A 27,895-nucleotide genomic window follows, 5' to 3' on the forward strand; every position below is an offset into this window, starting at 1 on the left:
TTGTACTAGTAGCTTTATTTTATTGTCCTGCAACAGGGCAAGTTCTAAAATTATCTTTACACGATTCATATTGCAAATACAAAATAAAATATTGCTACAATATAAAATAATGCTATAAAATAATGCTAAATAATATTATACACGGTGTTCGCTCGATGAGAGAATATCTCACGTGAAGCGCACTGACTTAAAAATCGGGCCATACTAAGTCAACTGAACCACTGTCTGAGCAGACGAGTCTATTCGATTGTAGAAGGATAATTAAGAGACTAGCAGGAACTATAGCATGTGTAATTTACGAGGGAAAAGTTGTGTGCAATATTCTGAACCCGCGAGAGAAAATCTCATAGCGACCAATGCCGGATTAATCCCAAATAATATGTCAAATGTAGTCATACTTCGGATAGAGTCGATCCGATATTCACAATTTATTTAGAAATGTTTTTTTTTACTTAAAATTACCAAAAATTAATATACTTATTTTATTTTCAGATTTTAAATTACCACTATGGCGAAATACGCTTTATCTTCTTGCTGTGGATGTGGTTCTTTGAGAACTGGTACCTTTGTAGCAGGAATATCAGCAATCGTGAGTATTTCTTAAATAAAGTATCAAAAATATAATGTCTGTTCAGTTCAGAGCCATCTAATACATTTTTAATTATTAGAGAAGACCTTGTAATTAGTCATCCTCCTTTTGAATCGTTAGCCAATCCCACACAAGAAATTGACAGTATAACCTTCATATCGTCGGATTAATTTGAAAAATGCAAAACTCCCAAACATTCAATTTTAGACTTTTGATAGCATGTTGTAGGTTGATTTTTGGAAACAATTTTTGTTCGTTGAGGTTACGTCACATCACAGTCAAACAAAAACGAGGTTTAAATGTACTTGTCTTGATGGTTGCAGGTAACAGCCAGCTTTGCCTGGACAGATATGAAATTGGATGTTTCTCTGCATGTGATCAAAAAAGAAAAAGAGGATTTTGTTAAAAGCTGTGTGTAACTTCCAATTTTTGTTGTTTGAGGTTACATCACATCACAGTCAAACAAAAACGAAGTTTAAATGTACTTGCCTTGTTAGTTGTAGGCAGTAGCCAGCTTTGCCTGGACAGATATGTAATTTGATGTTTTTATGCATGTCATCAAAAAAGAAAAAGAGGATTTTGTTAAAAGCTGTTTGTAACAGACAATTTTTGTTGTATGAGGTTACGTCACCTCACAGTCAAACAAAAACGAGGTTTAAATGTACTTGCTTTAATGGTTGTAGGTAACAACCAGGTTTGCCTGGACAGATATGAAATTGGATGTTTCTATGCATGTGATCAAAAAAGAAAAAGAGCATTTTGTTAAAAGCTGTGTGTAACCGGCAATTTTTGTTGTTTGAGGTTACGTCACATCACAGTCAAACAAAAACGAGGTTTAAATGTACTTGCCTTGTTAGTTGTAGGTAATAGCCAGCTTTGCCTGGACAGATATGAAATTGGATGTTTCTATGCATGTGATCAAGAAAGAAAAAGGATATTTTGTTAAAAGCTGTGTGTAACCGCCAAATTTTGTTGTTTGTGCTTACGTCACATCACAGTAAAAAAACGAGGTTTAAATGTACTTTCCTTGATGGCTGTCGGCAACAGCCTGCTTTGCCTGGACAGATATGAAATTTATGTTTTTTGAGGTTACGTCATCGCGTGGTGTAGTGAAATTTAAATACAAAGCAAGTGCGAAACGTAAATTATAAAAGTGAAGACGTTCTATTGGGACAAAAAAAGTGGAAATAGACAAACATAGACCGAACGTTTTTTTATAAGGTAACGATAGTGGGTGATAAAAATAATAAACATTGGAACACTACAAAAAGCTAAGCGGTCAAGCAGATAAGAAAACCAGTATACCAGAGGTGAAGTTCTGCTCGAATTTCAAGCAGTGTTGCCGGATTTAAAATAAAAAGAACAATCTACAGTAAATAAAAATAAGAATACTTTCGAAAAATAAGAATATTTTTGGTGCGTGGATAAGTGGACACACCTCCGCGTGGTTGAAACGGGTGTGGCTCATTTTGCGCTACGTAACAAAATAGTAAAATTCTAATCTCTGAGATTGGATAAAAGCAAAATCTTACTAACCGTCGAAGGGAGAAAGATTCTAACGCTAGCCTAGAGATTTAGAAAAATAATCCATAGTCGAAAAAAAGATGGAGGAAATGATGAAAAAGATGAGTGAAAAATTAGATTGTATGGATAATAGAGGCATAAGAATAGAACAAAAACTAAATGAAGTGCAAAATGATTTACAGCTCATGAAACTGGAAATCGCAGAATTAAAAGCTGAAAATATAGCATTCAAATCGGAAAATAAAGTACACGAAAAAAGAATAGAAGATCTAGAAAGAGAGGTAAGAAAGAAAAATATTATAGTATACGGTATAACAGAGAAAGAAGGTGAACAAGAAAATGATATGATAAAAAGTATACAAAATATGGCAATTAAAATCCAAGTTCCACTAAATGAACACACAGACATAATAGACATAAAACGCGTTGGTATACAAAGAGATCCCCTAAAACAGTTACCGAGACCTATACTACTGGAACTTAAAAGCGGTTCCAAAAGAACTGAAATATTGAACCAATCGAAAAGACTAAAAGGAACAGACATTTACCTAAGTGAAGATTATTCCAAGGAGATACAAGACCAGAGAAAAATACTGAAACAACACTTAAAGGAAGCAAGAGAAAGGGGTCAGAAGGCATCGCTAAATTATAATAAGCTAAAAATAAACGACAAAACATATACTGTGGAAAGCTTAGGATACAAGAGGACACAAAGCGAAATGATGAATACCAAAACACCTCAAGGAAAACCCAGAGGAAGAACATATACGGAAAGATCACCAGGAGATGACGAAAATGAATCAGAAAATATGGCGAAAATAACCAAGACTGCACATAATTCCGGCACAAAGCTAAAAAACTGAGATTGTATGTAAAAGTAGCACATATAAAAGAACAAACGACTAGTATCACTAAAACATACCGGCAAACGAATATGGAAAACGCATTTATGGAATGTAAAGAGACTGTAAAGAAAATGAATGAAAACCTGAAAACGAAACTAGCACGGAAAAAGAACAATGAATCAAACATAAGAAAAAGAGATAGAAAAAGAAAAACCAAGAAGAAAAATAGAGTAAAAGTAGGAACCTGGAACGTTCAAACATTATTGAGACCAGGAAAAATGGAAGAGGTAGCAAGAGAAATGCAAAGATACAGAATAGACATACTAGCACTACAAGAAGTACGATGGAAGGGAGAAGAAAATATCAAAAAGAAAAACTACACAATATACTACTCGGGAGAAAACAAGCAAGGAAAAAACGGTACAGCATTCACGGTTAACAGTAAGATTAGGGACAAAGTTATAGAATTTAAAGCGATAAATGGACGAATGTCGTATATAAAAGTAGAAAACAAACAAGCCAATATGACAATCATAAACATATATGCACCCACAGAAAATGCACCAGAAAATGATAAAATTGAATTGTATGAACAACTGGAAGAATTATATGAAAGATTACCCAGAAATGATATAGTACTAATGGTTGGTGACTTCAATGCAAAAGTAGGCAAAGAAAACCAGTATAAGGAAGTAGCAGGGAAAGAAACTATTCATGACGAGACAAACGATAACGGAAGAAAATTATGCCAACTAGCAGCAATAACAAACAGTTACATTATAAGTACAAACTTCATGCACAGAAGAGAGCATAAAGTAACATGGCTGATACCTGGCACAACAGATGGCAATCAGATAGATCACATACTAATATCCAAAAGATGGAAAGCAATAATGCACGATGTCAGATCATATAGAGGAGCAAACGCGGACACAGACCATTTTCTAGTAATAGGAGAAATCAAAATGAAGATAATTAAAGCAGAGAGAACAAGACAAAACAAAGGAAGATGGAATCTGGAGAAGTTAAAAGTACAGGAACTAAGAGAACAATATGAGACAACCCTAAAGGAAAACCTAACACAAGCAAATAACACAGAGGATATATGGAAAAATATAAAAGAATCCATTTTGAATTCAGCTGAAGAGGTGCTAGGACAGAGGGAAATAAAAAGAAGGAAAGAGTGGTTTGATGCAGAATGCGAAAACAAAATCAAACAGAAAAACCAAGCAAGGGATAAATGGATATCAACTAAAGAAGTGCATCATCGAAACGAATATAAAGAAAAAAAGAAAGCAGCCGATAATTGTTGCATGAACAAAAAAAACTATGGATCGAAGAGCTGTTAAAGGAATTAGAAATGAATAGTAAAGACAGCCCCAAACTATTTGGATACCTAAAAGCTCAACAAAGAAAAGGCAGACCAGTAGTTAAAATTGACAATAGATCATGGGAAACACACTTCACAGAACTATATAGATGCAAAGAAAGCCCGGAAGAGGAGGTAGGCGCAATGGAAGACATTAGAGATAATGAAATAGGGATGCCAACACATGATGAATATTTAGCCATCATTCAAAAAATGAAACAGAAAAGAACACCAGGCCCAGATGAAATTCCCAATGAACTAATTAAAAACGGAGGGGGAAAGTTATTAACAAGCATCTATAACCTAATAGTTAGAATATGGGAAGCAGAAGAAATGCCCGAGGATAGGAAAGAAGGCAGAATTATACCAATATTTAAGAAAGGAGAAGTAACAAACTGTAACAATTATAGAGCAATATCTCTACTGAGTACAACACATAAAATTCTAACAGCCCTCATCAAACAAAAACTTAATCAATTCACAGAGAAAAAAATTGGGGACTACCAGCAAGGATTTACAGAAGGCAGATCCACTACAGATGCGATCCACATAGTTACACAAACAATCGAAAAATGCCACGAACACAACATAGAACTCCACATCCTCTTCGTAGACTTCAGACAAGCCTTTGACTGTATTGGAAGAAACAAATTATTTATTGAAATGAAAAATCAAGATATACCAGCAAAATTAATCAGATTAACAAAAATGACCATGGATGGAGCTCGAGCCAAAGTAACAACAGAAGTAGGTAGCACAAAATCAATTGCAATAGAAACAGGAGTGCGACAAGGCGACTCCCTGTCAACCACATTATTCAACATAGCACTAGAAGGAACAGTCAAGGCCAGCAAAATTAAAGGAACTATAGCCCACTCCTCAACACAAATAGTTGCATATGCAGATGATTTAGTTCTTATGGGAAGAGACAAGGAAAGATTAAAAGAAGCAGTAACAATCCTGGCAAAAGAAGCACGGAAAAGAGGTCTAGAAATTAACGAAGGAAAAACAAAATATCTACTCTGCTCTAGAAGAGAAGAAAACAGGATGAGAGAAATCAAAATAGAAAACTACACTTTTGAAAGAGTCCAACAATTTAAATATTTGGGAGTAATAGTGAATGGCCAAAACAAGAGAAGTGAAGAAGTAACGGAACGAATACTAACAGGCAACAAAACATACTGGAGATATCATAGGCTTATGAAGGACAAGAACTTATCCAGAAATACAAAACTGAAAATATACAGAGTTGCAATCAGACCAGTAGTTACGTACGCAGCTGAGACAATGTGCCTCACGGAAAAAGATGAAGAAAAATTGAGAATATTTGAAAGGAAAATCCTCAGACGCATTATGCGCCCGATAAGAATGGACAACGGAGAAATGAGAAGAAGAATGAACCATGAACTAAGAGACATAATGAAGGGAGAAGATATAGTTAGATTTATTAAATCAAAGAGGCTGAGATGGCTGGGACACATAGAAAGAAGGAAAAACGACCGACTGATTAAGAAGATCACCAAATGGAAACCGGCAACTGAAAGACCAAGAGGAAGACCCAGAGAGAGATGGGAGGACCAGGTCATGAGAGATATCAAAATTCTGGAAGTGAGAAACTGGAGGGAACTATGCACATATCGAAATGAGTGGAAGAAAATAGTAACGAAAGCCAAGTCATATAACAAACTTTGACAACATACAAGTGGAATGCGGAGTAATTCACCGCAATAAGCGAATCTGAGAGCTCTAAGCAAGAGCGGCAAACATTCCACCTGGAATGAAAAGCCCTGATGATGATGATGAGGTTACGTCACATCACAGTCAAACAAAAACGAGGTTTAAATGTACTTGCCTTGATGGTTGTAGGTAACAGCCAGCTTTGCCTGGACAGATATTAAGTTGGATATTTCTACGCATGTGATCAAAAAAGAAAAAGAGGATTTTATTAAAAGCTGTGTGTATCCGCCAATTTTTGTTGTTTGAGGTTACGTCATATCACAGTCAAACAAAAACAGGTTTAAATGTACTTGCCTTGATGGTTGTAGGCAACAGCCAGCTTTTCTTGGACAGATATGAAATTGAATGTTTCTATGCATGTGATCAAAAAAGAAAAAAGCAATATAATACATCAAATTCTGATTATTCTGTGTATTATTCTGTGTACTACTTCTATGTGTTAATACGTTCAAAATAATAAGTTTTTTGTGCAAAAAATTGTAAATTGTGGTATTATGTATTGTGTGTTGTTACCTATATATAGTGTATGTATGATAGAGACATGTGTTTTACATTTTCTTATCCTCTATTGTTGGTATGTTCTTGTTATTCACCTCTTCTTTAAGTATTGGCAGCCAAAGGCTGCTGCATTTAGCTGATGTATTCGGGGACAACCTCAGGACAAACTGAGTGGCCAAAGTCCAGACCAATACTAAATTCTCTATTGTCAATCTCCGCGGTACCATGCAAAGAGGATTCTCAAGAGTTATTTTTTTGACGAGCAGAAAAGAATCTGCCAATCTCTGGCCGATGTCGATTCAAAATTAACCTATTTTTTTTAATTGGTATGGACGAAACAGAGAAGAAACGAATCGAGAGAAAGGCAATAAATAACTATCTCAGTAGAAGAGTAGAGGCAATGTAAACAACAATTATTATTGTGCTCATTTTGAGACACAAATCTGAAAGCGTTAAAGAGAACCTGAGAGATTTATGATTTAAAATGAATGACGCGATTTATCAAGGCAATTTATTCTGAGTAAATAAACATTTAAATTTTGATTATCCTCGTTCTATCATTCATAGTTGTAATTCGAATGTTTATAAAAAATACTCTGAAATAAATACGCGAATTAAAACCTTAGAATGGGAAAATAAAAATGCTACAATACAATAACATCAATTACTTTAGTTGAAAGACAAGTTCGTTTACCGTTTTACTGTAATTAATATTCATTTTGTTATTATATTTTGTACTGTTATAACATTTTGTAAACCATATATAAAAAATATTTTCTTATTTTCAGCTTCTCTCTATAATTGGAATAATAGTCGTACTCTTGGTACGAGTGGAATTTAAAACTATAGTATTTGACTGGCTACCTCAATGGGCAGGCAAGTGATGTTTTATTATTAAACTTACAATAATTTAATTTATATTTCTACCTTTAACCATTAGTCTCACCACGGTACTTTCGAGTACCACCAAAATCTGGTACCCTTATAGCCGAAGACAGAAAACAGTGGACGGCAATAGGGGAGGCCTATATCCAGCAGTGGATGCAAAGGGCTGATTGATGATGATGATGATGATGATGATATCCCAAGTATTGAAGTAGATCTAACTTGAGAATGTTTTGTTATATATCACTTATTATTTATCACTTGACGTTTAATACTTCAATCGTCTTTCAAACGAGTTCGTGTTAAATACACAATATGATTTATATGTACTCTAAAGGATCGTTGGGAAAAAACAACGCTTTTAGCTTATTTTAAAAAGTTATAACCGAAATAATAAGGCAGACTTGAAGTACCGTTGGTAAATAACTGTCAAAAAAATTATAAACGTGGTGGGCGACTAAGGGTTAAAATGTGTACTTAAAAATGATAAAAGGTATATAATTGGCGATGTTAAGTCACAATGATAACCTCTCGTAGATTTTGGCGGAACTAAAATTGAGGCTTTTTTTCTTTTTTTTTTCTACAAGCGTACAAAAATGTTTACTTTCGCGCATGCGTTTTAGTTTAGAAAGTTTCACTTTTCCGCACGCGTTTTACTTTTCCGCACGCATTTTACTTTTCCGCACGCGTTTTACTTTTCCGCACGCATGTAGATATTTTAATATGTCCTTAAAATAATTATAATATATGCAACACACTAATATATAGATATTATTTACTATTTTATTTCAAATGTATCTTATTGTGTTCCTGTTTTAATGAAATTAACGCGACAATTCGATGAAATAAAATTATTTTGACATAATATTCGAAAGTCAAATCGGTAGGCAATAACAGTCATTTTGAATCATCGTCATGGAAACCAAGATCGTCGTCATGCTAACTAATTATATTGAAAGTTTGATTTTGACAACGTTGTCAAAGAATTAATTTGTGTATGTATTTTCATATTAATTAAATTAATTGATTAAGATTTGGTCATTTTTTAAAGACTCGTAGAAAAAATATTGTTCCTAACTCTTGCAGAAAGTCTATTTTCCGCACTCGACTGCTTGCTGAACTCTCGCTTCGCGTCGTTCGGCAAACCCCAGTCGCGTGCGGAAAAGTATGCCTTTCTGCACTTGTTAAGAAAATAACTATATCGCCCTGCTATAATGGGGGTTTTTAATGTCAAATCGTTGTCAGTATTTTCGAAAATCAGTATAATTAATAAATTTTAATACAAAAGATTTAATTAAAAGCTTGCAAACCTTTTTTTGAAAATGTTTTTATTTGTATGTTGCGTTGCAGAATATTTGGAGTAAATTTAGGACGAACACGTTCTTTTTGATTCTACTAATGCTGGTAGATTAATCGATGGGACCACTAAATTTTTCAGCTTCTTGATTTTCGAAATTAGTGCCGAAGATTTTAACAACGATTTGACATTTAAAACCACCATTATAGCAGGGCAATAAAAAGAAAAAAGGCCTCAATTTTAGTTCCGCCGAAATCTACGAGAGGTCGTCATTGTGACTTAACATCTCCAATATAGTGTGTCAAAAATATTATTACAGTGGAACCCCGATAAGTCGGCCCCCGATAACCCGGAAGCCCGGCTAACCCGGACCGATTTTCATCAGAAAAACATTTCAACAATAAAAATGTACTATCCATTGCAAGATAATTCGGATGGAATTCTCCAGATTATTTTGTGCTTGATACCAGCCCAGTCTCTTAATCTGGGGAATTCCATCCGAATTATCTTGCAAGGGATAGCAGGTAATATAATATTTGAGAGATAATGTGTATTTGTATAATTTGAACTATATATACGATAGTAAAAATGACTCATGGCACACGGCGGCGGCGGAGCGACGGTCATTGTCTCGGATTTATCGGAAACAACAGGCACCTGTTATTCCTTTATTTATTTCAAACTGTCTTAGCATTGTTTAAAAAATACTAAAAGACTATTTTAAAAATTCTTTCTTAAACAATGGTCTTAGTTTTCACTGTTCATAACGTCGTTCCGATTGTGACTGTATTGTGTGTAGTACAGTCTTGTATTGTTTGCTTCCGTTTGCAAGGTTTGTGTTTGCATGTTTTTAATAATTTAGATGTGTAGGTGCTGTGCATATATATTTCATGTTATTTCAATTATAACGGAGTTTATCTGTAAGTATACCGTATTTTATTAATTTTTATTATATTCTCTGGCTAACCCGGATTTTCGATAACCCGGATCGGCTGCGGTCCCGATTAATCCAAGTTATCGAGGTTCCACTGTATTATGAACTTTCGAAAATGTTGGATGGTTAGAAAATAGATACATAGCTTATCATAAACATGAAGTTTTTGTTAAAAAATATAAAAATTATGTTATTATAAAAATATTATGTCGGAGATGGTCTCCGAGGCACCATGATGAGTAGGGCCAACTAATTTTGTATCAAATTTAATTGACGACATGATATTTATTCATGTTCATCCATCCCAAAAACCTCTAAAAACGAGTTTTCACTGATTTGCTATATATCGATTTGCTACGAAACTCAAGACGCGGCCAGTCCTGGTTTTAGTCATCATATGCGTCGACGAGTATCACCGTCATGATATTTTAGTCAGCGACCCAAAATGACCCCTATTACCGACTTTGCACACTGATTTTGTATCTAATTTTCACAAAACTTCAGGAGACGAGGCCCGTCCTGGCAAAAAGTGTGTCAGAGTCCATCGCCGTCATGATATTTGTGATCAGCATCGCCAAAAACCTCAAAATGATGAGTTTGCACTGATACAAGCGCATCACTCTGGGGGGCTGACAACTTTAGACGAAGTCGATTATAGGCACCAGGTACCTATTAAGGAAGGCACGTATTGAATCGGTTCAGACAGGTCGGCTCGGCTAACAACAAATGGCAGATTTTGCTACCGCGCACCGCCAAAGAACGTTCGACTCGGACCGGTTGTATTGTCTCGGCTTCGGCGGAGAATGTTAGGCTGCACCTACATTGGATCCGTATTTCTCCGATCCAATCCGATCCGAGGTCGGATTAAAAAATAAACCCATGTTATTCAATGATTGCGCCTAGATTGGATCCGTATTTCTCCGATCCAATCCGATCCGAGGTCGGATTAAAAAATAAACCCATGGTATTCAATGATTGCGCCTACATTGGATCCGTATTTCTCCGATCCAATCCGATCCGAGGTCGGATTAAAAAATAAACCCATGGTATTCAATGATTGCGCCTACATTGGATCCGTATTTCTCCGATCCAATCCGATCCGAGGTCGGATTAAAAAATAAACCCATGGTACCTGTTCAATGATTGCGCCTACATTGGATCCGTATTTCTCCGATCCGATGCGATCCGATATCGACCGACGTCCAACTGCTTCTCTGGTGTAGCTTCTCCTACCAATCGCCTGATATCGGATCGGAGAAATACGGATCCAATGTCGGTGCAGCCTTAGAAGGGACAAAAACTGCCGAATGGTCCCATGCCGTTTTCTATTTCTAGTAGTATTTTATGCATAAAAAGGTAGACGTCTGAATTTTAATAAACGCACTATGGCCAACGAACTTCTAACAGAAAGTTCGAGGGAATATTTAACACTATATATTCGAAAATATTTGAAGAACTACCCGTCATTTTCGAGTAGCTCAGGAAACAAATGGTAAAACTCCCCATAAGTTTCTCGTCTTAAATTAGTGTTATGAATACATTATCTTGGTTTTTGTTTTTGTATTTCATTGCACGCTAAGGCAATCATAACATCTTCAGACTCTGATGCACTAGAACTCATTTTTAAAATAATTTAAGTCTGTATCAAACTGTTTCTGATACGAAACTGCCGAGGAGACTGAGTCAGTGCGTGGTAAACTTTGCCGATCTAATCTTACCGTTCCGAGCCAACCATGAGCGCCCTCCTTTATGCCATCACCGTCAAAATATTCGTGTTCAGCGAGCCCAACAACTCCAGAGTAATAATGAACTCATTTCCTTCAATTATTTCCGAGAATAACAAGTTTATCATGTTTCATTACATACTTCGAAATACCTCTAGAAAATGCATTTTCCTTGTTCAATCATGCAATGTTCTTTCGTCATCATCAGTTTGTTCACATGGTTTCCTAAAGTAAAGCCCTTACGAAGAAAATGCAAAAATTTTCACTGATATTTATTTATCCGCAAAAATTTGGCAGGTTTATTGATTCATACCCTCATTATTGTTATTTATTGATGGGGATTCGTATTTTCCTCTAATTTTCTCAGCCTTTGACCTTTATTTTTTTAATTATAAACCTTGGTGATATAAAATGCAAGGTTTGTACTTCGTTGCGTTGAATGCGGTTGCAGGTAATACTTTATTTTCTTCATCGTCAATATTAGCAGCTATTAATTGAATTATGGTTTCCATGCTTCAATTAATATGCCGTTTTTAATAATGAATTACCTTCATTTATATATTATATATTTCTGTTTTCCATTATTATTCCTCAGTTTAAACAAGTTTAAACGCTACAGTGTATGTGCTGGTTTGTTTAAAAACATTTGTGCTAAGTGTTAGTTTTGATCTGGAACTATCTTGTGGTATTTTAATTTTATAATTATGTACTACACAGTGAGGGAGTGAAGCGCAAAATAAATTCCAAACGCAAATCATCAGACTGGTCGATTTTTAATTTTAAATTATTGTTTTTCTTTGCATATTATTACATATCAGACTGGTGGCGATATCCGTCTACGCATATGACCTAATCGATGATTTTTTAAAATATAGATTGGGGTCGAATGCTAGCTCATTTGAAACATTATTCAATTCTCTATTCAGTTTACTACAAACACCAGCCCTAAAACATTTGCAACCTTAGATAGAAATATAAAACCAGTATTTTATCAATGACTGAATTAAATTTTTTTTAAATATCTTTGCCAATTTGTCCCACAACAATTTTGCAAGATAGTTTAAATTTTTTTATTAGTTTAACTGCTTCAATTAAAGATAACCTTGCATCGTGTAGCTGAAGGATGCAACTTGGCACAAAATCATAGTTTGATTTTATGTATCAAAGTTTTTGTGGTATATACTATTTTATTTTTCAGCAATTCTTTGAAAAGTCTAAGTGGTTCGGAAGAATCGTCAGCTGATTCCATTATTACTGGCTTTTCTTACTTAAGGGGGAACTTTCTTACTTACTGGGGAACTTAAGTTCCCCATTAACAATAGGTTTTTGTGGAAGGGGAAGATTCGGCAAATGTTTTTTATACAACCCAGTTCTTATAGTTGCCCTAAGAGATATTTTTTCATATTTAAAATTAAATTATTAACAAGAAGAAATTTAATTCTAATTTCCTTTGCGACATTATTTAAATCATGTGCTAGGAAAGTTGTATGTACTAAACGTGGATATAATTTTTTTCAAATTGTTTCCCACTTTAACCGTCTAAGGTGCAGCATCTGAAAGAAAAACCAAAAATTTTTCGTTGGGAATAACTAAAGGAAGAAAAAAATTAGCTAAACCGTCTTGCAAAAACCTTTAAACAGTGCGTTGGTTTTGTCCAACTGCTTGGAAGCAATTAAATGCGATTTACAAGCTTGCTCATTTTTAAGAGATTCGATTAATAAATGTGCGATGTAACGTTTAAAACTATATCTAATTTTATATTACTCAGTACCTACAGTACCGCAGAATATACAGAATCGACCTGGTTTCTTCTTAAGCTTTTTTCATTTGGAATATTCCATTTACAGTATTTTCTTCCAAGAAACATGCGCAATTCGTTTTGAAACCTAATATATGCACCGTATTTTTAAATATACCACTATATGCAAAATTCAAAAGAAAATATAAAAATATGCAAATGCATATGCATATGCACTCTTGCATATTTGCCTGACTCTGGTTATTAGTTTAGAAACACACTGAATCTCACAAACCTAGAAACTCAATGCTCGATGTACTTGACAGTGTCGTATGAGTGGGGAATACGATCAAGTGCTTTGGTCTTAAATTTTACGACAGCGTGCCTGCAGGATGAATAAAGCTGGTCTTGACTGAATACACATAGTCGAGGAAATGAAGCATTTTGGCTCGCAATTTTTTCGTCCAGCATGGATTTACTTGAAATTTTCACAGAAGGTAGGGAGTAGTCCAAGGATCATTTTCTATATCATGTCGCTGTACGCTAAAACCTTGGGGGTGGTTGCCACCCCATCTCGGGGGTGGAAAGTTTTATTACATTTTAACCATGTAAATCGATGCAAAAAGCAATTCTAAGAAAAAAATGTTTTTTACATTTTCTTCGTAAAACTAATATTTTTCGAGTTATTCGCGCTTAAAAGTAACAGTTTTTCGTAGAAAAAATCGACTTTTTAGAGGGTTTTTTTGAGAATACCTCGAAAAATATGCTTTTCATCAAAAAATCTGCACATACAAAATTGTATCTTTTAGTAACACAAACTAAATTCTTATTCTATAATATTTTTAAGACCAATACAAACCGAGATACATGTTAAAGGTTAGCTTTTGTCGTCAAATGCATAATTTGAAATATTCAAAGCCAAATAACGGGAAAACTTTGCATTTTTCGAAGAATACTTAAATTATCTTTTTTCAAGTATGCAATTAATACTATCAAAGAATAATACTAAAAAATTTCTAACATAAAAATAGAGCAACTTATGATCAAAAAAAGTTCGGTACCTGCTTTTCTCTACGAAAAAATCAGTAAAAATAACCCCCTAACTACCCTCTTAATTAAAAATTGGTCTTCACCTTTCTGTAATTCCTTGTATATTTCTATTGTCAATAAACCCAAGAAGTTTGATCTATTTAAAAGACCTAATTTTAGAAAAATTGGAGTTTAAAAGAAAAATTGATCTTTTGCAATTTTGTATTTTTCACCTTTTACTTCCAAATATCTCCGAAAATACTGGAGATACGAAAAAAACGATAAACTACTAAATTGTAGCTTTTTTATTAACTAAAATTTAGTTGTGCATATATTTTTATTACAGTAAACGGTTAGCGAGATATAGACGTATAAAACCTCTATTTACGAGCAAACACCCCCTTAATCGAGCCCTTTAAACCCACCCCAATTAAAAAGGAAGGGATATAACTGAATTTAATTTGCACAGTATTATAGTTCTTCAAAAATCTTACAAAATCGTTTTTAAAAAACTTTTTAGCGCCAAAAATGAAGGAGCTATGTTTATAAAACGAATTTTTTTTTGAAATATTCGAATAGTCCATTTATGGAACATTTTCAATGCATGTATAATACCACAGAACTGATTCGTATACTGGAAGATCACTTAAAACTATTTGTATTTGTACTTCTACACATTTGTAAATTCGTATTTTTGTGTAAATATGTTTTTGTAATTCTTTAATTCAATCATTAACAATCACTAATCTGTAAAACAAGCATTATTTTTAGCCAATCAAAACCAAATTTTACCCATATTAAAGTTTACAATGTTTTTATATAATTTTTGACAATAAGGGTAGTTTACACCCCTAAAAATAATCGACGCCCTTGAGCATGTCATAGAATATGAAGTACAGGGTGAGATGATCCTAATCCCAAATTTTTATGTAAATCGATGCAAGCCGAAATTATTCTTTTATAATAAGTAATTTTTATATATAGCTCCAACAACGGTAATACTAAAAACGAAATAGATTACATCCTTACTACAGAAAAAGCCATCATCAAAGATGTTACAGTGCTGAATCGTTTCTCAACCAGTAGTGATCATAGACTTGTCAGAGCCAAACTCAGCATTAATAGCCAATTCGAAACAAAAAAGAAAATGGAAAATAGATCGAAACTAGATATGGGAAAACTTAAGAAAGCAAAAGAGGAATATAAACAAAAAATAAGGGAGAGTATACCGGCCACTAGAGATTTGGAAAACAAAAATATCGATGAAATAAATCAGCTATTAACCGATACATTAGCAAAGGCGGGAAAAGAGGTAGCACAAACAAGAATAAAAAAGGAAAACTATATATCCCAGGAAACAAAAAACCTCATGAGCAAAAGAAAAACATTAATAGAACAAGATAAGAGAAACACAGTAGATTACAAAGAGGTAAGCAAAGCTATCAGAAGGAAAATCAAGGAAAGTCAAAGGAGAATACAGGAAGAAAAAATAGAAAAAACCATTGAACAAAACAAAAATATGAAGTGCTTAAAACCACAGCTTGGAAGCATACAGATTAATAGTATAAAGAACAAAGAAGGCATAGAGACCAATAATATAGAAGAAATTATACAAATAACACAAGAATATTATAAAAACCTCTACAATACAAAACAGAAACCAACACAAGAAATGCTTAAGCAATTACAAATAAAAATAAAGAATGTCAATTCCGACTTACAACCAGAAATCAGTAAGAATGAGATAAAAAGAGCACTCAAGGAGATGAAGAATAATAAATCGCCAGGAAAAGACGGGATAACTGTAGAAATGCTAAAAAATGGTGGGAAAACAACTAGAGAAGTTTTGTACACACTTATGAATAAAATATTAATGACAAAACAAATACCCAACACTTGGAACAAAGCAGTAACATTGTTACTATTTAAGAAAGGAGATAAAAAGGATCTAAAGAATTACAGACCCATAACTTTACTAAATGTAATGTACAAACTATTAACCAAGATATTAACAAACAGATTAACAACTAAATTAGATGGATACCAGGCAAGAGAACAAGCCGGATTTAGAAAAAGCTTCAGTACAAGTGACCACCTTTTAACGATGAAGATATTAATCGAAAAAGCTAACGAATATCATATCCCGCTATACATGGCATTTATTGACTTCGAAAAAGCATTTGATAGTGTGGAACACTGGGCAGTAAAGAATTCCCTACAAAACAGCAGAATAGACTACAGATATACCGACTTAATTACAAATATATATGATAAGGCAACAACAACTATTAAGCTAATAAAACAAACGGAGCCTATTAAAATAAACCGAGGAGTAAGACAAGGAGATACCATCTCGCCCAAGCTATTCAACCAAGCGCTAGAAGATGTGTTCAAACAACTGCACTGGGATGGTTTGGGTATAAACATAAACGGGCAATATCTGAATCACTTACGATATGCTGATGATATTGTATTAATAGCAGAAAGAAGTGAAGAATTACAAAGAATGATGGAAGAACTAGATAGAGAATCGACAAAGATAGGACTGAAGATGAATTACAGTAAAACAAAAACCATGACCAATCAACAAGAAGAACTAGTAATTACAGTGGCACAAACAAGAATAGAACAAGTAAAAGAATATATATATCTAGGACAAATCACTAGATTAAATAAAGAAAATCCGACCGAAGAAATAAAGAGAAGAATAAGGTTGGCCTGGGCATCATTCGGAAAACTGTCTTATATTCTAAAGAACAGAAAATACCCGCAATACCTACAAACAAAAGTCTTCAATCAATGTATACTCCCTGTTTTAATATATGGCTCTCAGACATGGACGTTTACAAAAGAGAATATGGAAAAAATAGCAAAGACAGAAAGAGCCATGGAAAGACAAATGCTGAACATTAAATTATCAGACAGGAAAAAAAACGAATGGATCCGTAACAAAACAAAAGTGAAAGACGTCTCTACCCAAGTAGCAAAGCTTAAATGGAAGTTCGCCGGACACACCCTACGGCAGAAGGATGAAAGATGGACTAAGATGATAATACATTGGAGACCATGGAACCACAAACGAAAAAGGGGAAGGCCACAGATGCGATGGTCAGATGACTTGAAGAAACACACTGGGTCAAAATGGATGCAAATTGCCCAAGATAGAGAGGCATGGAAGAAGGAAGAGGAGGCCTATATCCAAGGATGGATGTTTAGGGCTGATTAGATAGATAGATAGATAGCTCCAACAAGGGTGGTTTTAAGGGATGACTTATTATGATAGTATATCTTAAAGCATAAAACAATCATTATGTAACTAATAAGAACCAAATGTTGACAATATTAAAGTTTAAAATGTTATTCTATAATTTTTTACAAGTACTTTTTTTAGGGGTAGTTTTCACCCTTAAAAAACCAAAAGCCTATAACGGCTCAATATAGAAAATGAACTAGAGGGTGAAATGAGCCTAATCCCAAATTTTTGTACAAATCGATGCTGGACGAAAAAATTGCGAGGTTTTGCCATTTTTTCAGTTTCATTTCCTCGACTAACAATAAAATATGAATTTTTGTTCGCACCTTTTCCACCAGTATCCTCACCTTTTCTTAGAAACATAATATTTATGGAAATATTAAATTTTAACGTACTCAAAATTTTAACTAACCCAAAATGTAGATTAGCATTTTTATTTCTAATAGTAGGTATATGATTTGTTTTAAAATATGTTGTGTTTGATCTGTTGGAAGTTAAAATAATTAATGTATCGTGTTTTTTAGTTCTCGTAATTATCATCATAAACCTATGCATGACGGTTCTCTTATCTACATTGATGCTTGTTGGAGTTATAAAGGTGAGTTATTGTTTTTTTCTTGTTAAATATATTTTTTAGTCAAGTCTATAACACCGCGATATATAAAATTTCCTTTGACCCCTTTGGGAAACTTGAAACATGGTCCCTAGGTTTAGTGCACTCAGTGAACGTGGATATGAGATATTAAGTACCTCCAATTTCGTAGAACGTCCGTCGGTTTTCAGGAAAATTGGTGAGTCGTTAGACGATACCTCAAGAAATAAAAGTAACATGGGTATAAATGGTCATAATTTACCCTGGTGAATGCCACCCCTTCTCGGGAGTTAAAATTATTTTATTAAAAATATCCCTATAAATCGATATAGCGACAAATTCTAAGCAAAATTTGTTACACAAATTTATTAAAATAAATCAACAATCTTTAAGTTATTAAAAATCAATTTTGAGTGAAAATAATGCATGTTTTAAAGAGGTTCTTCATAAATTAAAATTTTTTACAGAAAAAAAATTATTACCAAAATTGAAGATAATAAAAAATCGAATGAATTCCTGACTTGAAAAACCGTTTAGTATTAAATTAATCTTAAAGTAAGTTATACATAATAACGGGAAAACGATGAATTTTATTACTTACTAAACATTTCTCAAAGTACACAGAAATATCTATAAAATGAGGTCCCGAAGAAGTTCATAGTATTAACAATTTTATGCTGCAAAAATATCTCAAAATGTATGCTCCAAAAATTGTTTCAAAAAATGTTTTAATTTGTATGATATCAGGTCAGGTTCATCTAAAAACCATTTGAAGGGTATTTCAAGGACTATGAAATCAAATTAAAAGGCCTATCACTCCTATTTTTTATAGATAAAAGATTATCTAAAGGTCCCCGGTTACATGATTCTCACAGTAAAATTTAGGCTTAAACGTTCCTATCTCGCTTATTTTTTATCCTACAAAAATAATAAACAAAGTGAAATATTTGTTAGAAAAACCTAAAATTTGGTTTTGTATAATTTTTAGGTATATCGAGTGTTTTTGGAGTTATTATCAAAAAAAATTTTGATTTTGCAAATCTTTTTTTTTCAAAAATATAAAAAGACAGAAACTCTTATAGGGATTACTATAAATCTTAATTTTTGTAGAAATGGCGTGTTTTACTTTTCACTCTTTCCTAAGAAGTTCGAAACGGTACTCCTATTTTCACCATAATTGGACCGCGTTATGTAATAACGGATTAACCGCCAAAAGTCCAAAATCGAGATAATAGTGCCATCTTGCAGCTAGGGTGCAAATCTATGTATAAAAATATGTTTTTTGTAAAAAAATTTAAAAAAAAAGCTGTTTTTAAATGCCTGTATTAAGCGACATTTTTTATTTTCTTAAAAAAAATCCCACACTAGGATTTGTAATATCGAACTAAACGCCAATAATGGTACATAATCCATTGTCATAAACAAAAATCCGCATCTTTCTAAGTGTAATAACGAATCAAGCGCCACGAATAGTCGGTTAATTCTTTATTACAAAACATAACATATTTACTAACGTTAAAGATATCGAATTAAAAGACATCCTTTGTAAGGTAACATCAGATTAAGCGCCAAATATGTCTCTTAATCCGGTATTCGGATCTTAACTCATGCATATCTTAAAAAATCATTAACGAATTAAGCGACATTTGATGGAATACCTATTAAAAATTAATTATTTTTAAAAAATTTTAAATACATGTAAAAGTCTATTCACATTTGCATTAATATATTAAATATGAAACATGTCAGTACTATATTTTAGAAATAGTACCAAAAACAAATTTAAAATCTTTAAACCGATTTATCTCAAAACTACATTTTGGCGCTTAATCCGCTATTACATAACGCGGTCCAATTTGATTAATTTTAATTCTATCAACTTCTGCTGGGACTCGTTTAGCATACATCGTGTCCCCGTTATTTAAGCTTGAATGCTTAGATTTGAGTACTCACCGAAAAAAATATAGGTACATTCAATTACCTATAACTCACTTTGTCTTAGTCAGAGCTTTAAATGAAGATTCCAAATTCTCTATTTTTGTCCTACTAACTTTTAGCACTACAACTAGATGTCACCCATAAATCTATTATTTTCACTGCTCTTGGTTTTGCATCACATATCAATAGATATAAATATTGTTACATTTTTATCTTTTTTGTCGCCAATCTTTATTATAATCGTAATAATAAAAAAATGTTCCCACGCCACAAATTACAATCCTTTTTAGATATTGACCAGTACTATTAGTCCGGGAGGTAGCGTCGAATTTGACCGGAGCATTTTGGCATTGCTGTTTTTCTATATAGTCAGTTGTTGCAAAGCTTATTAACAAATTATGTGTCAGCTGACCCAAAACCGGGGCATAAAATGAAAAAAAGAGCAGGAAAATTAATAATAAAAATAATTAGTTTTATAAAAAAATAACTTTTTATAATACCACTTTTTTAATATTTATACGACGCAATATAAAAAAGTGTTATAAAAACAATTATTTTTCAAATCAAAATGTCAATTTTAAAAACAACAAGCTGAAAATGCGAGCACTATCATAACGAAAACTTTGTTTATTTACGTATTTAAATTCATAATATGGAAAATTTCTATTATAAAAAGTTGTTTAGTATTAAAAGCTATGTTTTAGTATGCAATTATATCCTAATTTAAATATTATGAACTATAAAGGTACTTTACTAGTACTAGAGCGAAATTCATATTTTTTGACATACCTCGAACAAAATTCATAAAATTTTATATATGATGATTATATCTTAGATTTTAGACCATTCAGATCTTTTCATGAAGAATAACTGTTCTTCGTAAAATTAATAATAAAAGAGTTATAAATGAAAATGGTATTGGTATCCGTAATTTCAGAAAAATATTTAAATAGGTATTTTTTTATTATAAGGATGTAAAAGTAATTGCATTTATTAGAAGATGGTTTTTAATTCCAAACAACTTTTTATAAACAATTTTCAATATTTGGAAAAATAAAGATACATTAATCTTGATCGAACTTCATCTTTTTTGACATACCTCGAATAAAATTCATAAATTTGATATAATATGATGATTGCATCTTAGATTTGAGACCATGCAGATCATTTTATGAAGAATAACATTTCTTCGTAAATTTAATTATAAAAGAGTTATAAATGAAAATTATGTTGGTATTCGTAATTTGAGAAAAATTTTCAAATATTTTTTTTATCAGAAGGATGTGATTGCATAGATATTAGAACACAGTTTTTAACTCCAAACAACTTTTTATAATAACGCTTTTCAATATTGTGAAAAATAAAGATACTTTAATCTTGATCGAACTTCGTATTTTTTGACACACCTACCTCGTATAGGGCTTTTCGTCGATTGTCGTTTGTTTCGAGCTTCTGCCATATATTGTATAATCTGTGTATAATATTAATATACACGAATTATACGATATTTGACAGAAGCTCGAAACAAATGACTGCGAATGAAAAGCCCTATAATATAGATTTGATATCTGACGCTTGAATATTCGGTTTTAGGCCATAGAGAACTTTTTTGAAGAATAACTTTCTTCGTAAAATTAAAAATAAAGTTTCGCATAATATGTGTCCAACTTAGGTAGACACGCTGTATATAATAATACATAAGTATAATATACTACATAATACTATATGTCATTGAGTAAACAGCTCAACTCAAATAAAACAAGCGTCTCGGCAGGCCGTGATGTTTACGACTATAGGTGTTTATAACCGAATGTGATGTTGAAGCGGATAGGTATTTGTGATAGGTATACCATATTATTTATATTTATTTATGTAAATATTGGCCAGAAAACTAATATTTAAACTATTTTATTTAAAAAATAAATAAATAAAAAATAAACAAAGTTTTCGTTGAGAATAGTGAACTGTAACTTAAAATTACATTAACATAAATAAATAATATTTATTTATTTGACATTTCAATTTTATCTTGACGTTTAGTTGCGTCATATGAAAACGAGTTGACGGTTCTTTGTCGGAAGAAAATAAATATTTCAAGAAGGCTTGTGACTTCACAATGATAACTTTGAGGTTGGATATCTCGAAGACGGTTAGATATAGCGAAATACCGTTTTCCGATTTGGATTCATAAGACAAAACTACGTAGGAACCTATCGCTAGGTAGCCTCTAAATATTGCAGGAGCGGCGACGCACGAACAAACAATCTTTGCGAATTTATAAACGAATGGTTTTCGTTGAAAAGGATTTCCGACGTCGAGAATCGAACTCGGGCCTCCTGGGCGAAAGCCAGGTATTCTAACCACTAGACCATAATATGTATGTTAAAGCACGGAGATTGCACGGAGATGACATATAAATTTCGGGGTTTTTTCTATTTCTATCTATTTTCATATTATTTTTTCTTGGCTACAAGCCCCGGAGTCGCGCCAGCTGACAGACATTTTTATTAACAAACAAGTACGAACCACCAGAATAAATTCATTTGATTACCTCCCAGACTATAAATATGTTAAATAACTGACCAAAAATAAATAAAAAAATAATGTGTCTGTACTTTGTACGCACGTAAGAAGTTACACTTCTATTATATGACGTCAACGAAATTCATATATTTTAAACAGTTTATTTATATTTTAGTTAAATATTAAACCAATTTTAATACTTACTACTTTCCAAAAATTTTTAATAAAACAATACCAAAAATTAAAAAAATATATTTCTGAACATAAATTGTTGATAACAATTTTAATAAATACGTATTTTCTAAAAAAAAAATATAATAAATATACTTACAGCCATAAAATGTATAAAAAAATAAAAATTTGCGTTGTGGATCGAGCCCGCGCATATTAGGGTGGTTAGATTTAGAATCGAAGTACCTTAGCATTTAATCACTTACACACACGCGTCATGTGGGAAGATAGACCAACTGAACATTTTAAAATTTGACAGTTCTGAATTTAATCAAATTAGTTTGATTTTTGTGGAATTAAAATATTAAAATACAACAAAACAGAGTAAGAAAACAATATATTAGATGAAGATTGGTAGAAATTTTGTTGGTAATCAAATTATGTAAATCAAGGCAGCTAGGTACATTTTACATTTTCCAAATAGGTACCTATGTAATTTTTTATTACAATTCTGAAACATTTACAATTACGTACATGTTGCTTTTAATAGTATATTATGGAAAAAGCATTTAATGATGGGCATTATAAAGCGAGTATGAGGAATACGAAACGAGCCGCCTAGCGGTGAGTTTCGTATAGAGTACGTGCTTCATAATGATAATTAAATGCAAGTTGTATACACCATTTTTTCTATGATCATTCAAAACAAAAAATATATTCAACTTTATTAATTTTGTAACGCAAATAAATTAAGCAATTTGTCAGTTTGTTTACATATTGAGAACTGTCAAAACGTATGTATTTGACTCGCCATTGATCACTGCGCGTGTGCCACCTACATAGCGAATGCGATATCGCGATTCTATTGGTTAAAAATCTGTATCGCAATGAAAATCTAAATCATAATGAAGTTTATTATGATACAAACAGTGAAAGCATAATTGATATATTATAGCATAAGAATAGAAAAAACTATTTAAAAAGTCACTACAATTATAAACTTGCTTTTATCACTGTCCTCACAACAATAAAAACTAATATACACAACATTTGTTTACCCATAACCTCTATATGGAACAACTATTTAGAGGTCATTTTAATATCCAATCAGAGATATTACTTATAAATTTGTCAAGTACGTACTTAAGTACGTACTTGTAGGTAGTGTGTCAAGTATCAAGTGTACTAAGTAACAAGATTTAAGTTATAGATCTTGGGAACACACTTAGAACAAATTATTACCTCTCTCATAAGACTTTTTTTATTCAGTCATATCTATTTGTCGAGTCGGACAACTTAAATGATGCGGAAAATTCTCGAGAGAGGCCGTTTTGTAAATATAGATAATGTATATGTTTCTAAACTTTGGTGCGTCCAACAACTGGAGTACGCTTAACAATTTGCCTTAACAATACCACTGTGAATTGTAAATATTTTTTCCATCTACCTCTACCGAAATTATACTTTTCCGGACCTGATTGTATGGAGAAAAGTTGTACTAAAAGTAAAAGTGACGTCATGGTATTTCATTCATGAAATATAACTTATTGACGCCCTGTAAAATATCTATTTTCTATTAGGTAAGTATCTATACATTTTAACGTTTATTTATAACACACCCTGTATTTTGCAGAATGGTAAAAAACAGTAAATTATTATTTTGATTTAACAATGTTTACATTAATAATTTGACTAATTAATATTAATAATTAATAATTTGGGGAACATGAAAGGAGCCTCCACGTAGATTGTGATCACTTGTGAATACAATCGGGCGTCCCCTGGAAACGAGTAATGTCGGCTAATCCTTTCAACACCGGTGCACCAACAACACAGATGCAATCAAAATCAAAACGGTCTTTATCAAGGCCATTTTTGATGACGACCTCAATTAATATTAAAGGACTATCAGCAGATAAAGAAGACCTATTGTCTAATATGTTCAGAGAACATGGTGTCGATGTTCTACTGGTTCAAGAAACCCATAGAGGTACTGCAAGCCGCAGACCAAGGATTCGGGGTATGAAGCTCATACTGGAGAGACCACACGACCAATATGGTAGCGCAGTCTTCGTCAGACCAGATATCGACGTAGCATCCACATCTCTAACAGATCAAAATGACATCGAGATCCTCACAGTGGAGATAAACTCCTGTACAGTAACGTCAATCTACAAACCACCAAACGCTGACTTTGCTTTTGAGGAACCGAATAACTTTCAATCACAGCAAATCAAATTCGTACTGGGTGACTTCAACTGTCACAGTGTCGCGTGGGGTTACAACGAAACAGATTCCAATGGCGAAGAACTAGAAAAATGGGCTGAAAGCATGAACCTAAAACTTATTCACGATCCAAAGCAGCATGCGTCGTTCAACAGCGGAAGATGGCGCAGAGGTTACAACCCAGACAATATATTTGTCAGCGACAGAATTGGAGACCAGGTGACAAAAATCTTTGGAAGCGCCCTCCCAAAGACACAGCACAGACCAATAATTTGTCTTTCCAACGCGGCAATCAGATACGAAATTGTTCCTTTCAAGAGAAGGTTCAGCTTTACTAAAGCAAAATGGGAAAAATTCTCTGAAACATTGGATCAAGAAGTTTCCCAGCTAGAACCTTGCCCTGATTCATACGATAAATTTGTAGAAATCGTAAAGCAAGTATCACGGAAATTTATCCCTAGAGGTTGTCGAACTGAGTACATAGCGGGGCTCAATGAAGAATCTAAACCCCTACTTAAAAGATACGAACAGCTATATGAAGAAGACCCTTTCTCGGAAGCGACAATACAGGCTGGGGAGGAAATGTTACATGCAATATCCTCCAACAGAACGGAAAGGTGGTGCAAGCTGGTCACGAGTCTGGACATGAAACAAAACAGCAGACGTGCCTGGAAGCTGATTCGGAATCTTGGCAACGATCCCGCTGCTCCGGCAGTCAACATGACAGAAGTCACACCCGATCAGATAGCCCATCATCTGCTAATGAACGGTAAGACGGCATCAAGAAAGAACAAGGTGAGAGCTCAACGGAATATCGACGAAGAAAGAGATGTTCTAGGTACCTCTTTTTGTCTAGAGGAGATGAGAGGCGCGATCCATCAAATGAAAGATAATAAAGCGGCTGGCCTGGACGACATACGAACAGAGCAAATAAAGAACTTTGGACTAAAAACCGTAGAGTGGCTCGTAAAAATGATGAATTGCTGCATCCGTACATTACAAATCCCCAAAATCTGGAGAAAAGCTAGAGTGGTAGCCCTCTTAAAACCAGGGAAGGATCCGGCGGATACAAAGAGTTTTAGACCTGTATCTCTCTTGTGCCACCTTTTCAAGGCCTTTGAAAGAATGATACTGAACCGGATCGCAGAATATGTGGAGACTAAAATTATTCCAGAACAAGCAGGATTCAGGCCCGGAAAGTGCTGCTGCAGTCAAATTCTTAATCTCACCCAACATATTGAAGATAGTTTTGAACGGAAGGAAATAACAGGAGTAGCGTTCATAGACCTAACTGCCGCCTATGATACAGTTAACCATCAACGGCTACTCGCAAAACTCTACGAAACTACAAAGGATTTCCGACTAACAAGGTTAGTGAAATGTCTCCTCCAGAATAGACGCTTCTACGTAACGCTCCAGTCCAAGAACAGTCGGTGGAGGGACCAAAAAAATGGGCTACCACAGGGAAGTGTCCTCGCGCCGATTCTATACAACATACACCAGCAAACAAGGCAATTTATTTACGCTGATGATATAGCGGTGGCAGCTCAGGGAAGAACCTTCAATGAAGTCGAAGTGAAACTGACAGATGCCCTGGGAGACTTAGCTCTATACTATGATAAAAACCATCTGAAACCCAATCCCACAAAAACCCAGGTATGTGCTTTCCACCTGAGAAACAAGCATGCCCGAAGGTCGCTGGAGGTGGAGTGGCGTGGTCAGATGCTGGAACACAACAAGACGCCAAAATACCTTGGCGTCCGTCTGGATAGAGCTCTGTCTTACCGATACCACTGTCAAGATGTCAAGAAGAAAGTAAGTGCCAGAAATAATATCATCCGCAAGCTAACTAAGGCCGCGTTCAGAGTGGACGAGCAAAGAGCAAAGAGCAAAGAGCAAAGAGCAAAGAGCAAAAAGTGCACGTTCAGAGTGGACGAGCAAAGAGCAAAGAGCAAAGAGCAAAGAAGTGCTAATAGCGGGTAGTTACGCTAGACGAGAGTTTAGTTCTTTTCCACTCGGCAGTATGGATAGGAGCGGTAGGATATTTGCTCTTTACTCTCACAGTAGTCCATGTAGTGAGACCGCTCCCGTCTGAAAAAATTTCCGATTCGGTCTCTTTGTGGATTCCTATTTAAAAATATTTTAAAATTTCCTTTAAACAAATCTGAAGGGTGCCGGGCGGAATTTTTGGGCAGAAATTGTTTAAACAATTTTTTTTAAACAAATACAAAAGATCACGTTTTTTGCTCTGGAACATATATTTTTAAGTTTTGTGGGTCATTCTAAACAACAAAGGTATCTTGTAAATGTTCTCAAAAATTGATAGTTTTCGAGTTATAGGCAATTTAAAATCTGAAAAATGCGAAAATACGCATTTTCGAGGCCTAAAAACTCATATTTAAATTAGTATTTTTGAGGTTGCCAGATACTTAAATTGAAGTTTAAACATTGAGCTTCAAGACTCTGAAGAGTGATCGCGTCTAACCTTAATTTATACCGTTGTTTTTTAATTGTTAAATATGCGTGTTTATCCGATTTTTTTGCCGGTGCGGCGCGCTCTATTTAAAAAATCTCCCATTTTCCTCCGAAAATTATTTTTTATAGATTTTTTGGGATTTTCTAAATAAAATAAGTTTCTTGACATTTTTCTCAAAAGTTAACAGTTTTAAAGTTATAAGCGATTTAAAATCCAAAAATGAGTTTTTTATTAACTTAATACTTTAAAACTATTAACTTTTGAGAAAAATGTCAAGAAACTTATTTTATTTAGAATGTCCCAAAAAATCTAGAAAAAATAATTTTCGGAGGAAATAGGAGATTTTTGAAATAGAGCGCGCCGCACCGGCAAAAAAATCGGATAAACACGCATATTTAACAATTAAAAAACAACGGTATAAATTAAGGTTACAAGCGATCACTCTTCAGAATCGAAGCTGAATGTTTAATCATCAATTTAAGTATCTGGCAACCTCAAAAATACTAAGGCCGCGTTCAGAGTGGACGAGCAAAGAGCAAAGAGCAAA

General features: G+C 33.6%; 1 protein-coding gene across 2 annotated transcripts in view; it reads left to right on the plus strand.

The window, feature by feature from the left end:
• The window catches only part of LOC114329513 (uncharacterized), a 210,544-nt gene that overhangs the window by 159,879 nt on the left and 22,770 nt on the right, over positions 1-27,895 (plus strand). For both annotated transcript variants that reach the window (XM_028278653.2, XM_028278652.2), the window contains 3 exons: positions 493-589; positions 7,351-7,438; positions 17,947-18,020. In XM_028278653.2, the coding sequence (XP_028134454.1) occupies positions 509-589; positions 7,351-7,438; positions 17,947-18,020 (243 nt within the window). In that variant the 5' untranslated portion in view covers positions 493-508. The remainder of the gene's footprint in view (positions 1-492; positions 590-7,350; positions 7,439-17,946; positions 18,021-27,895) is intronic.

Source organism: Diabrotica virgifera, chromosome 7, assembly GCF_917563875.1.
Source record: "Diabrotica virgifera virgifera chromosome 7, PGI_DIABVI_V3a".
NCBI lineage: Eukaryota > Metazoa > Arthropoda > Insecta > Coleoptera > Chrysomelidae > Diabrotica > Diabrotica virgifera.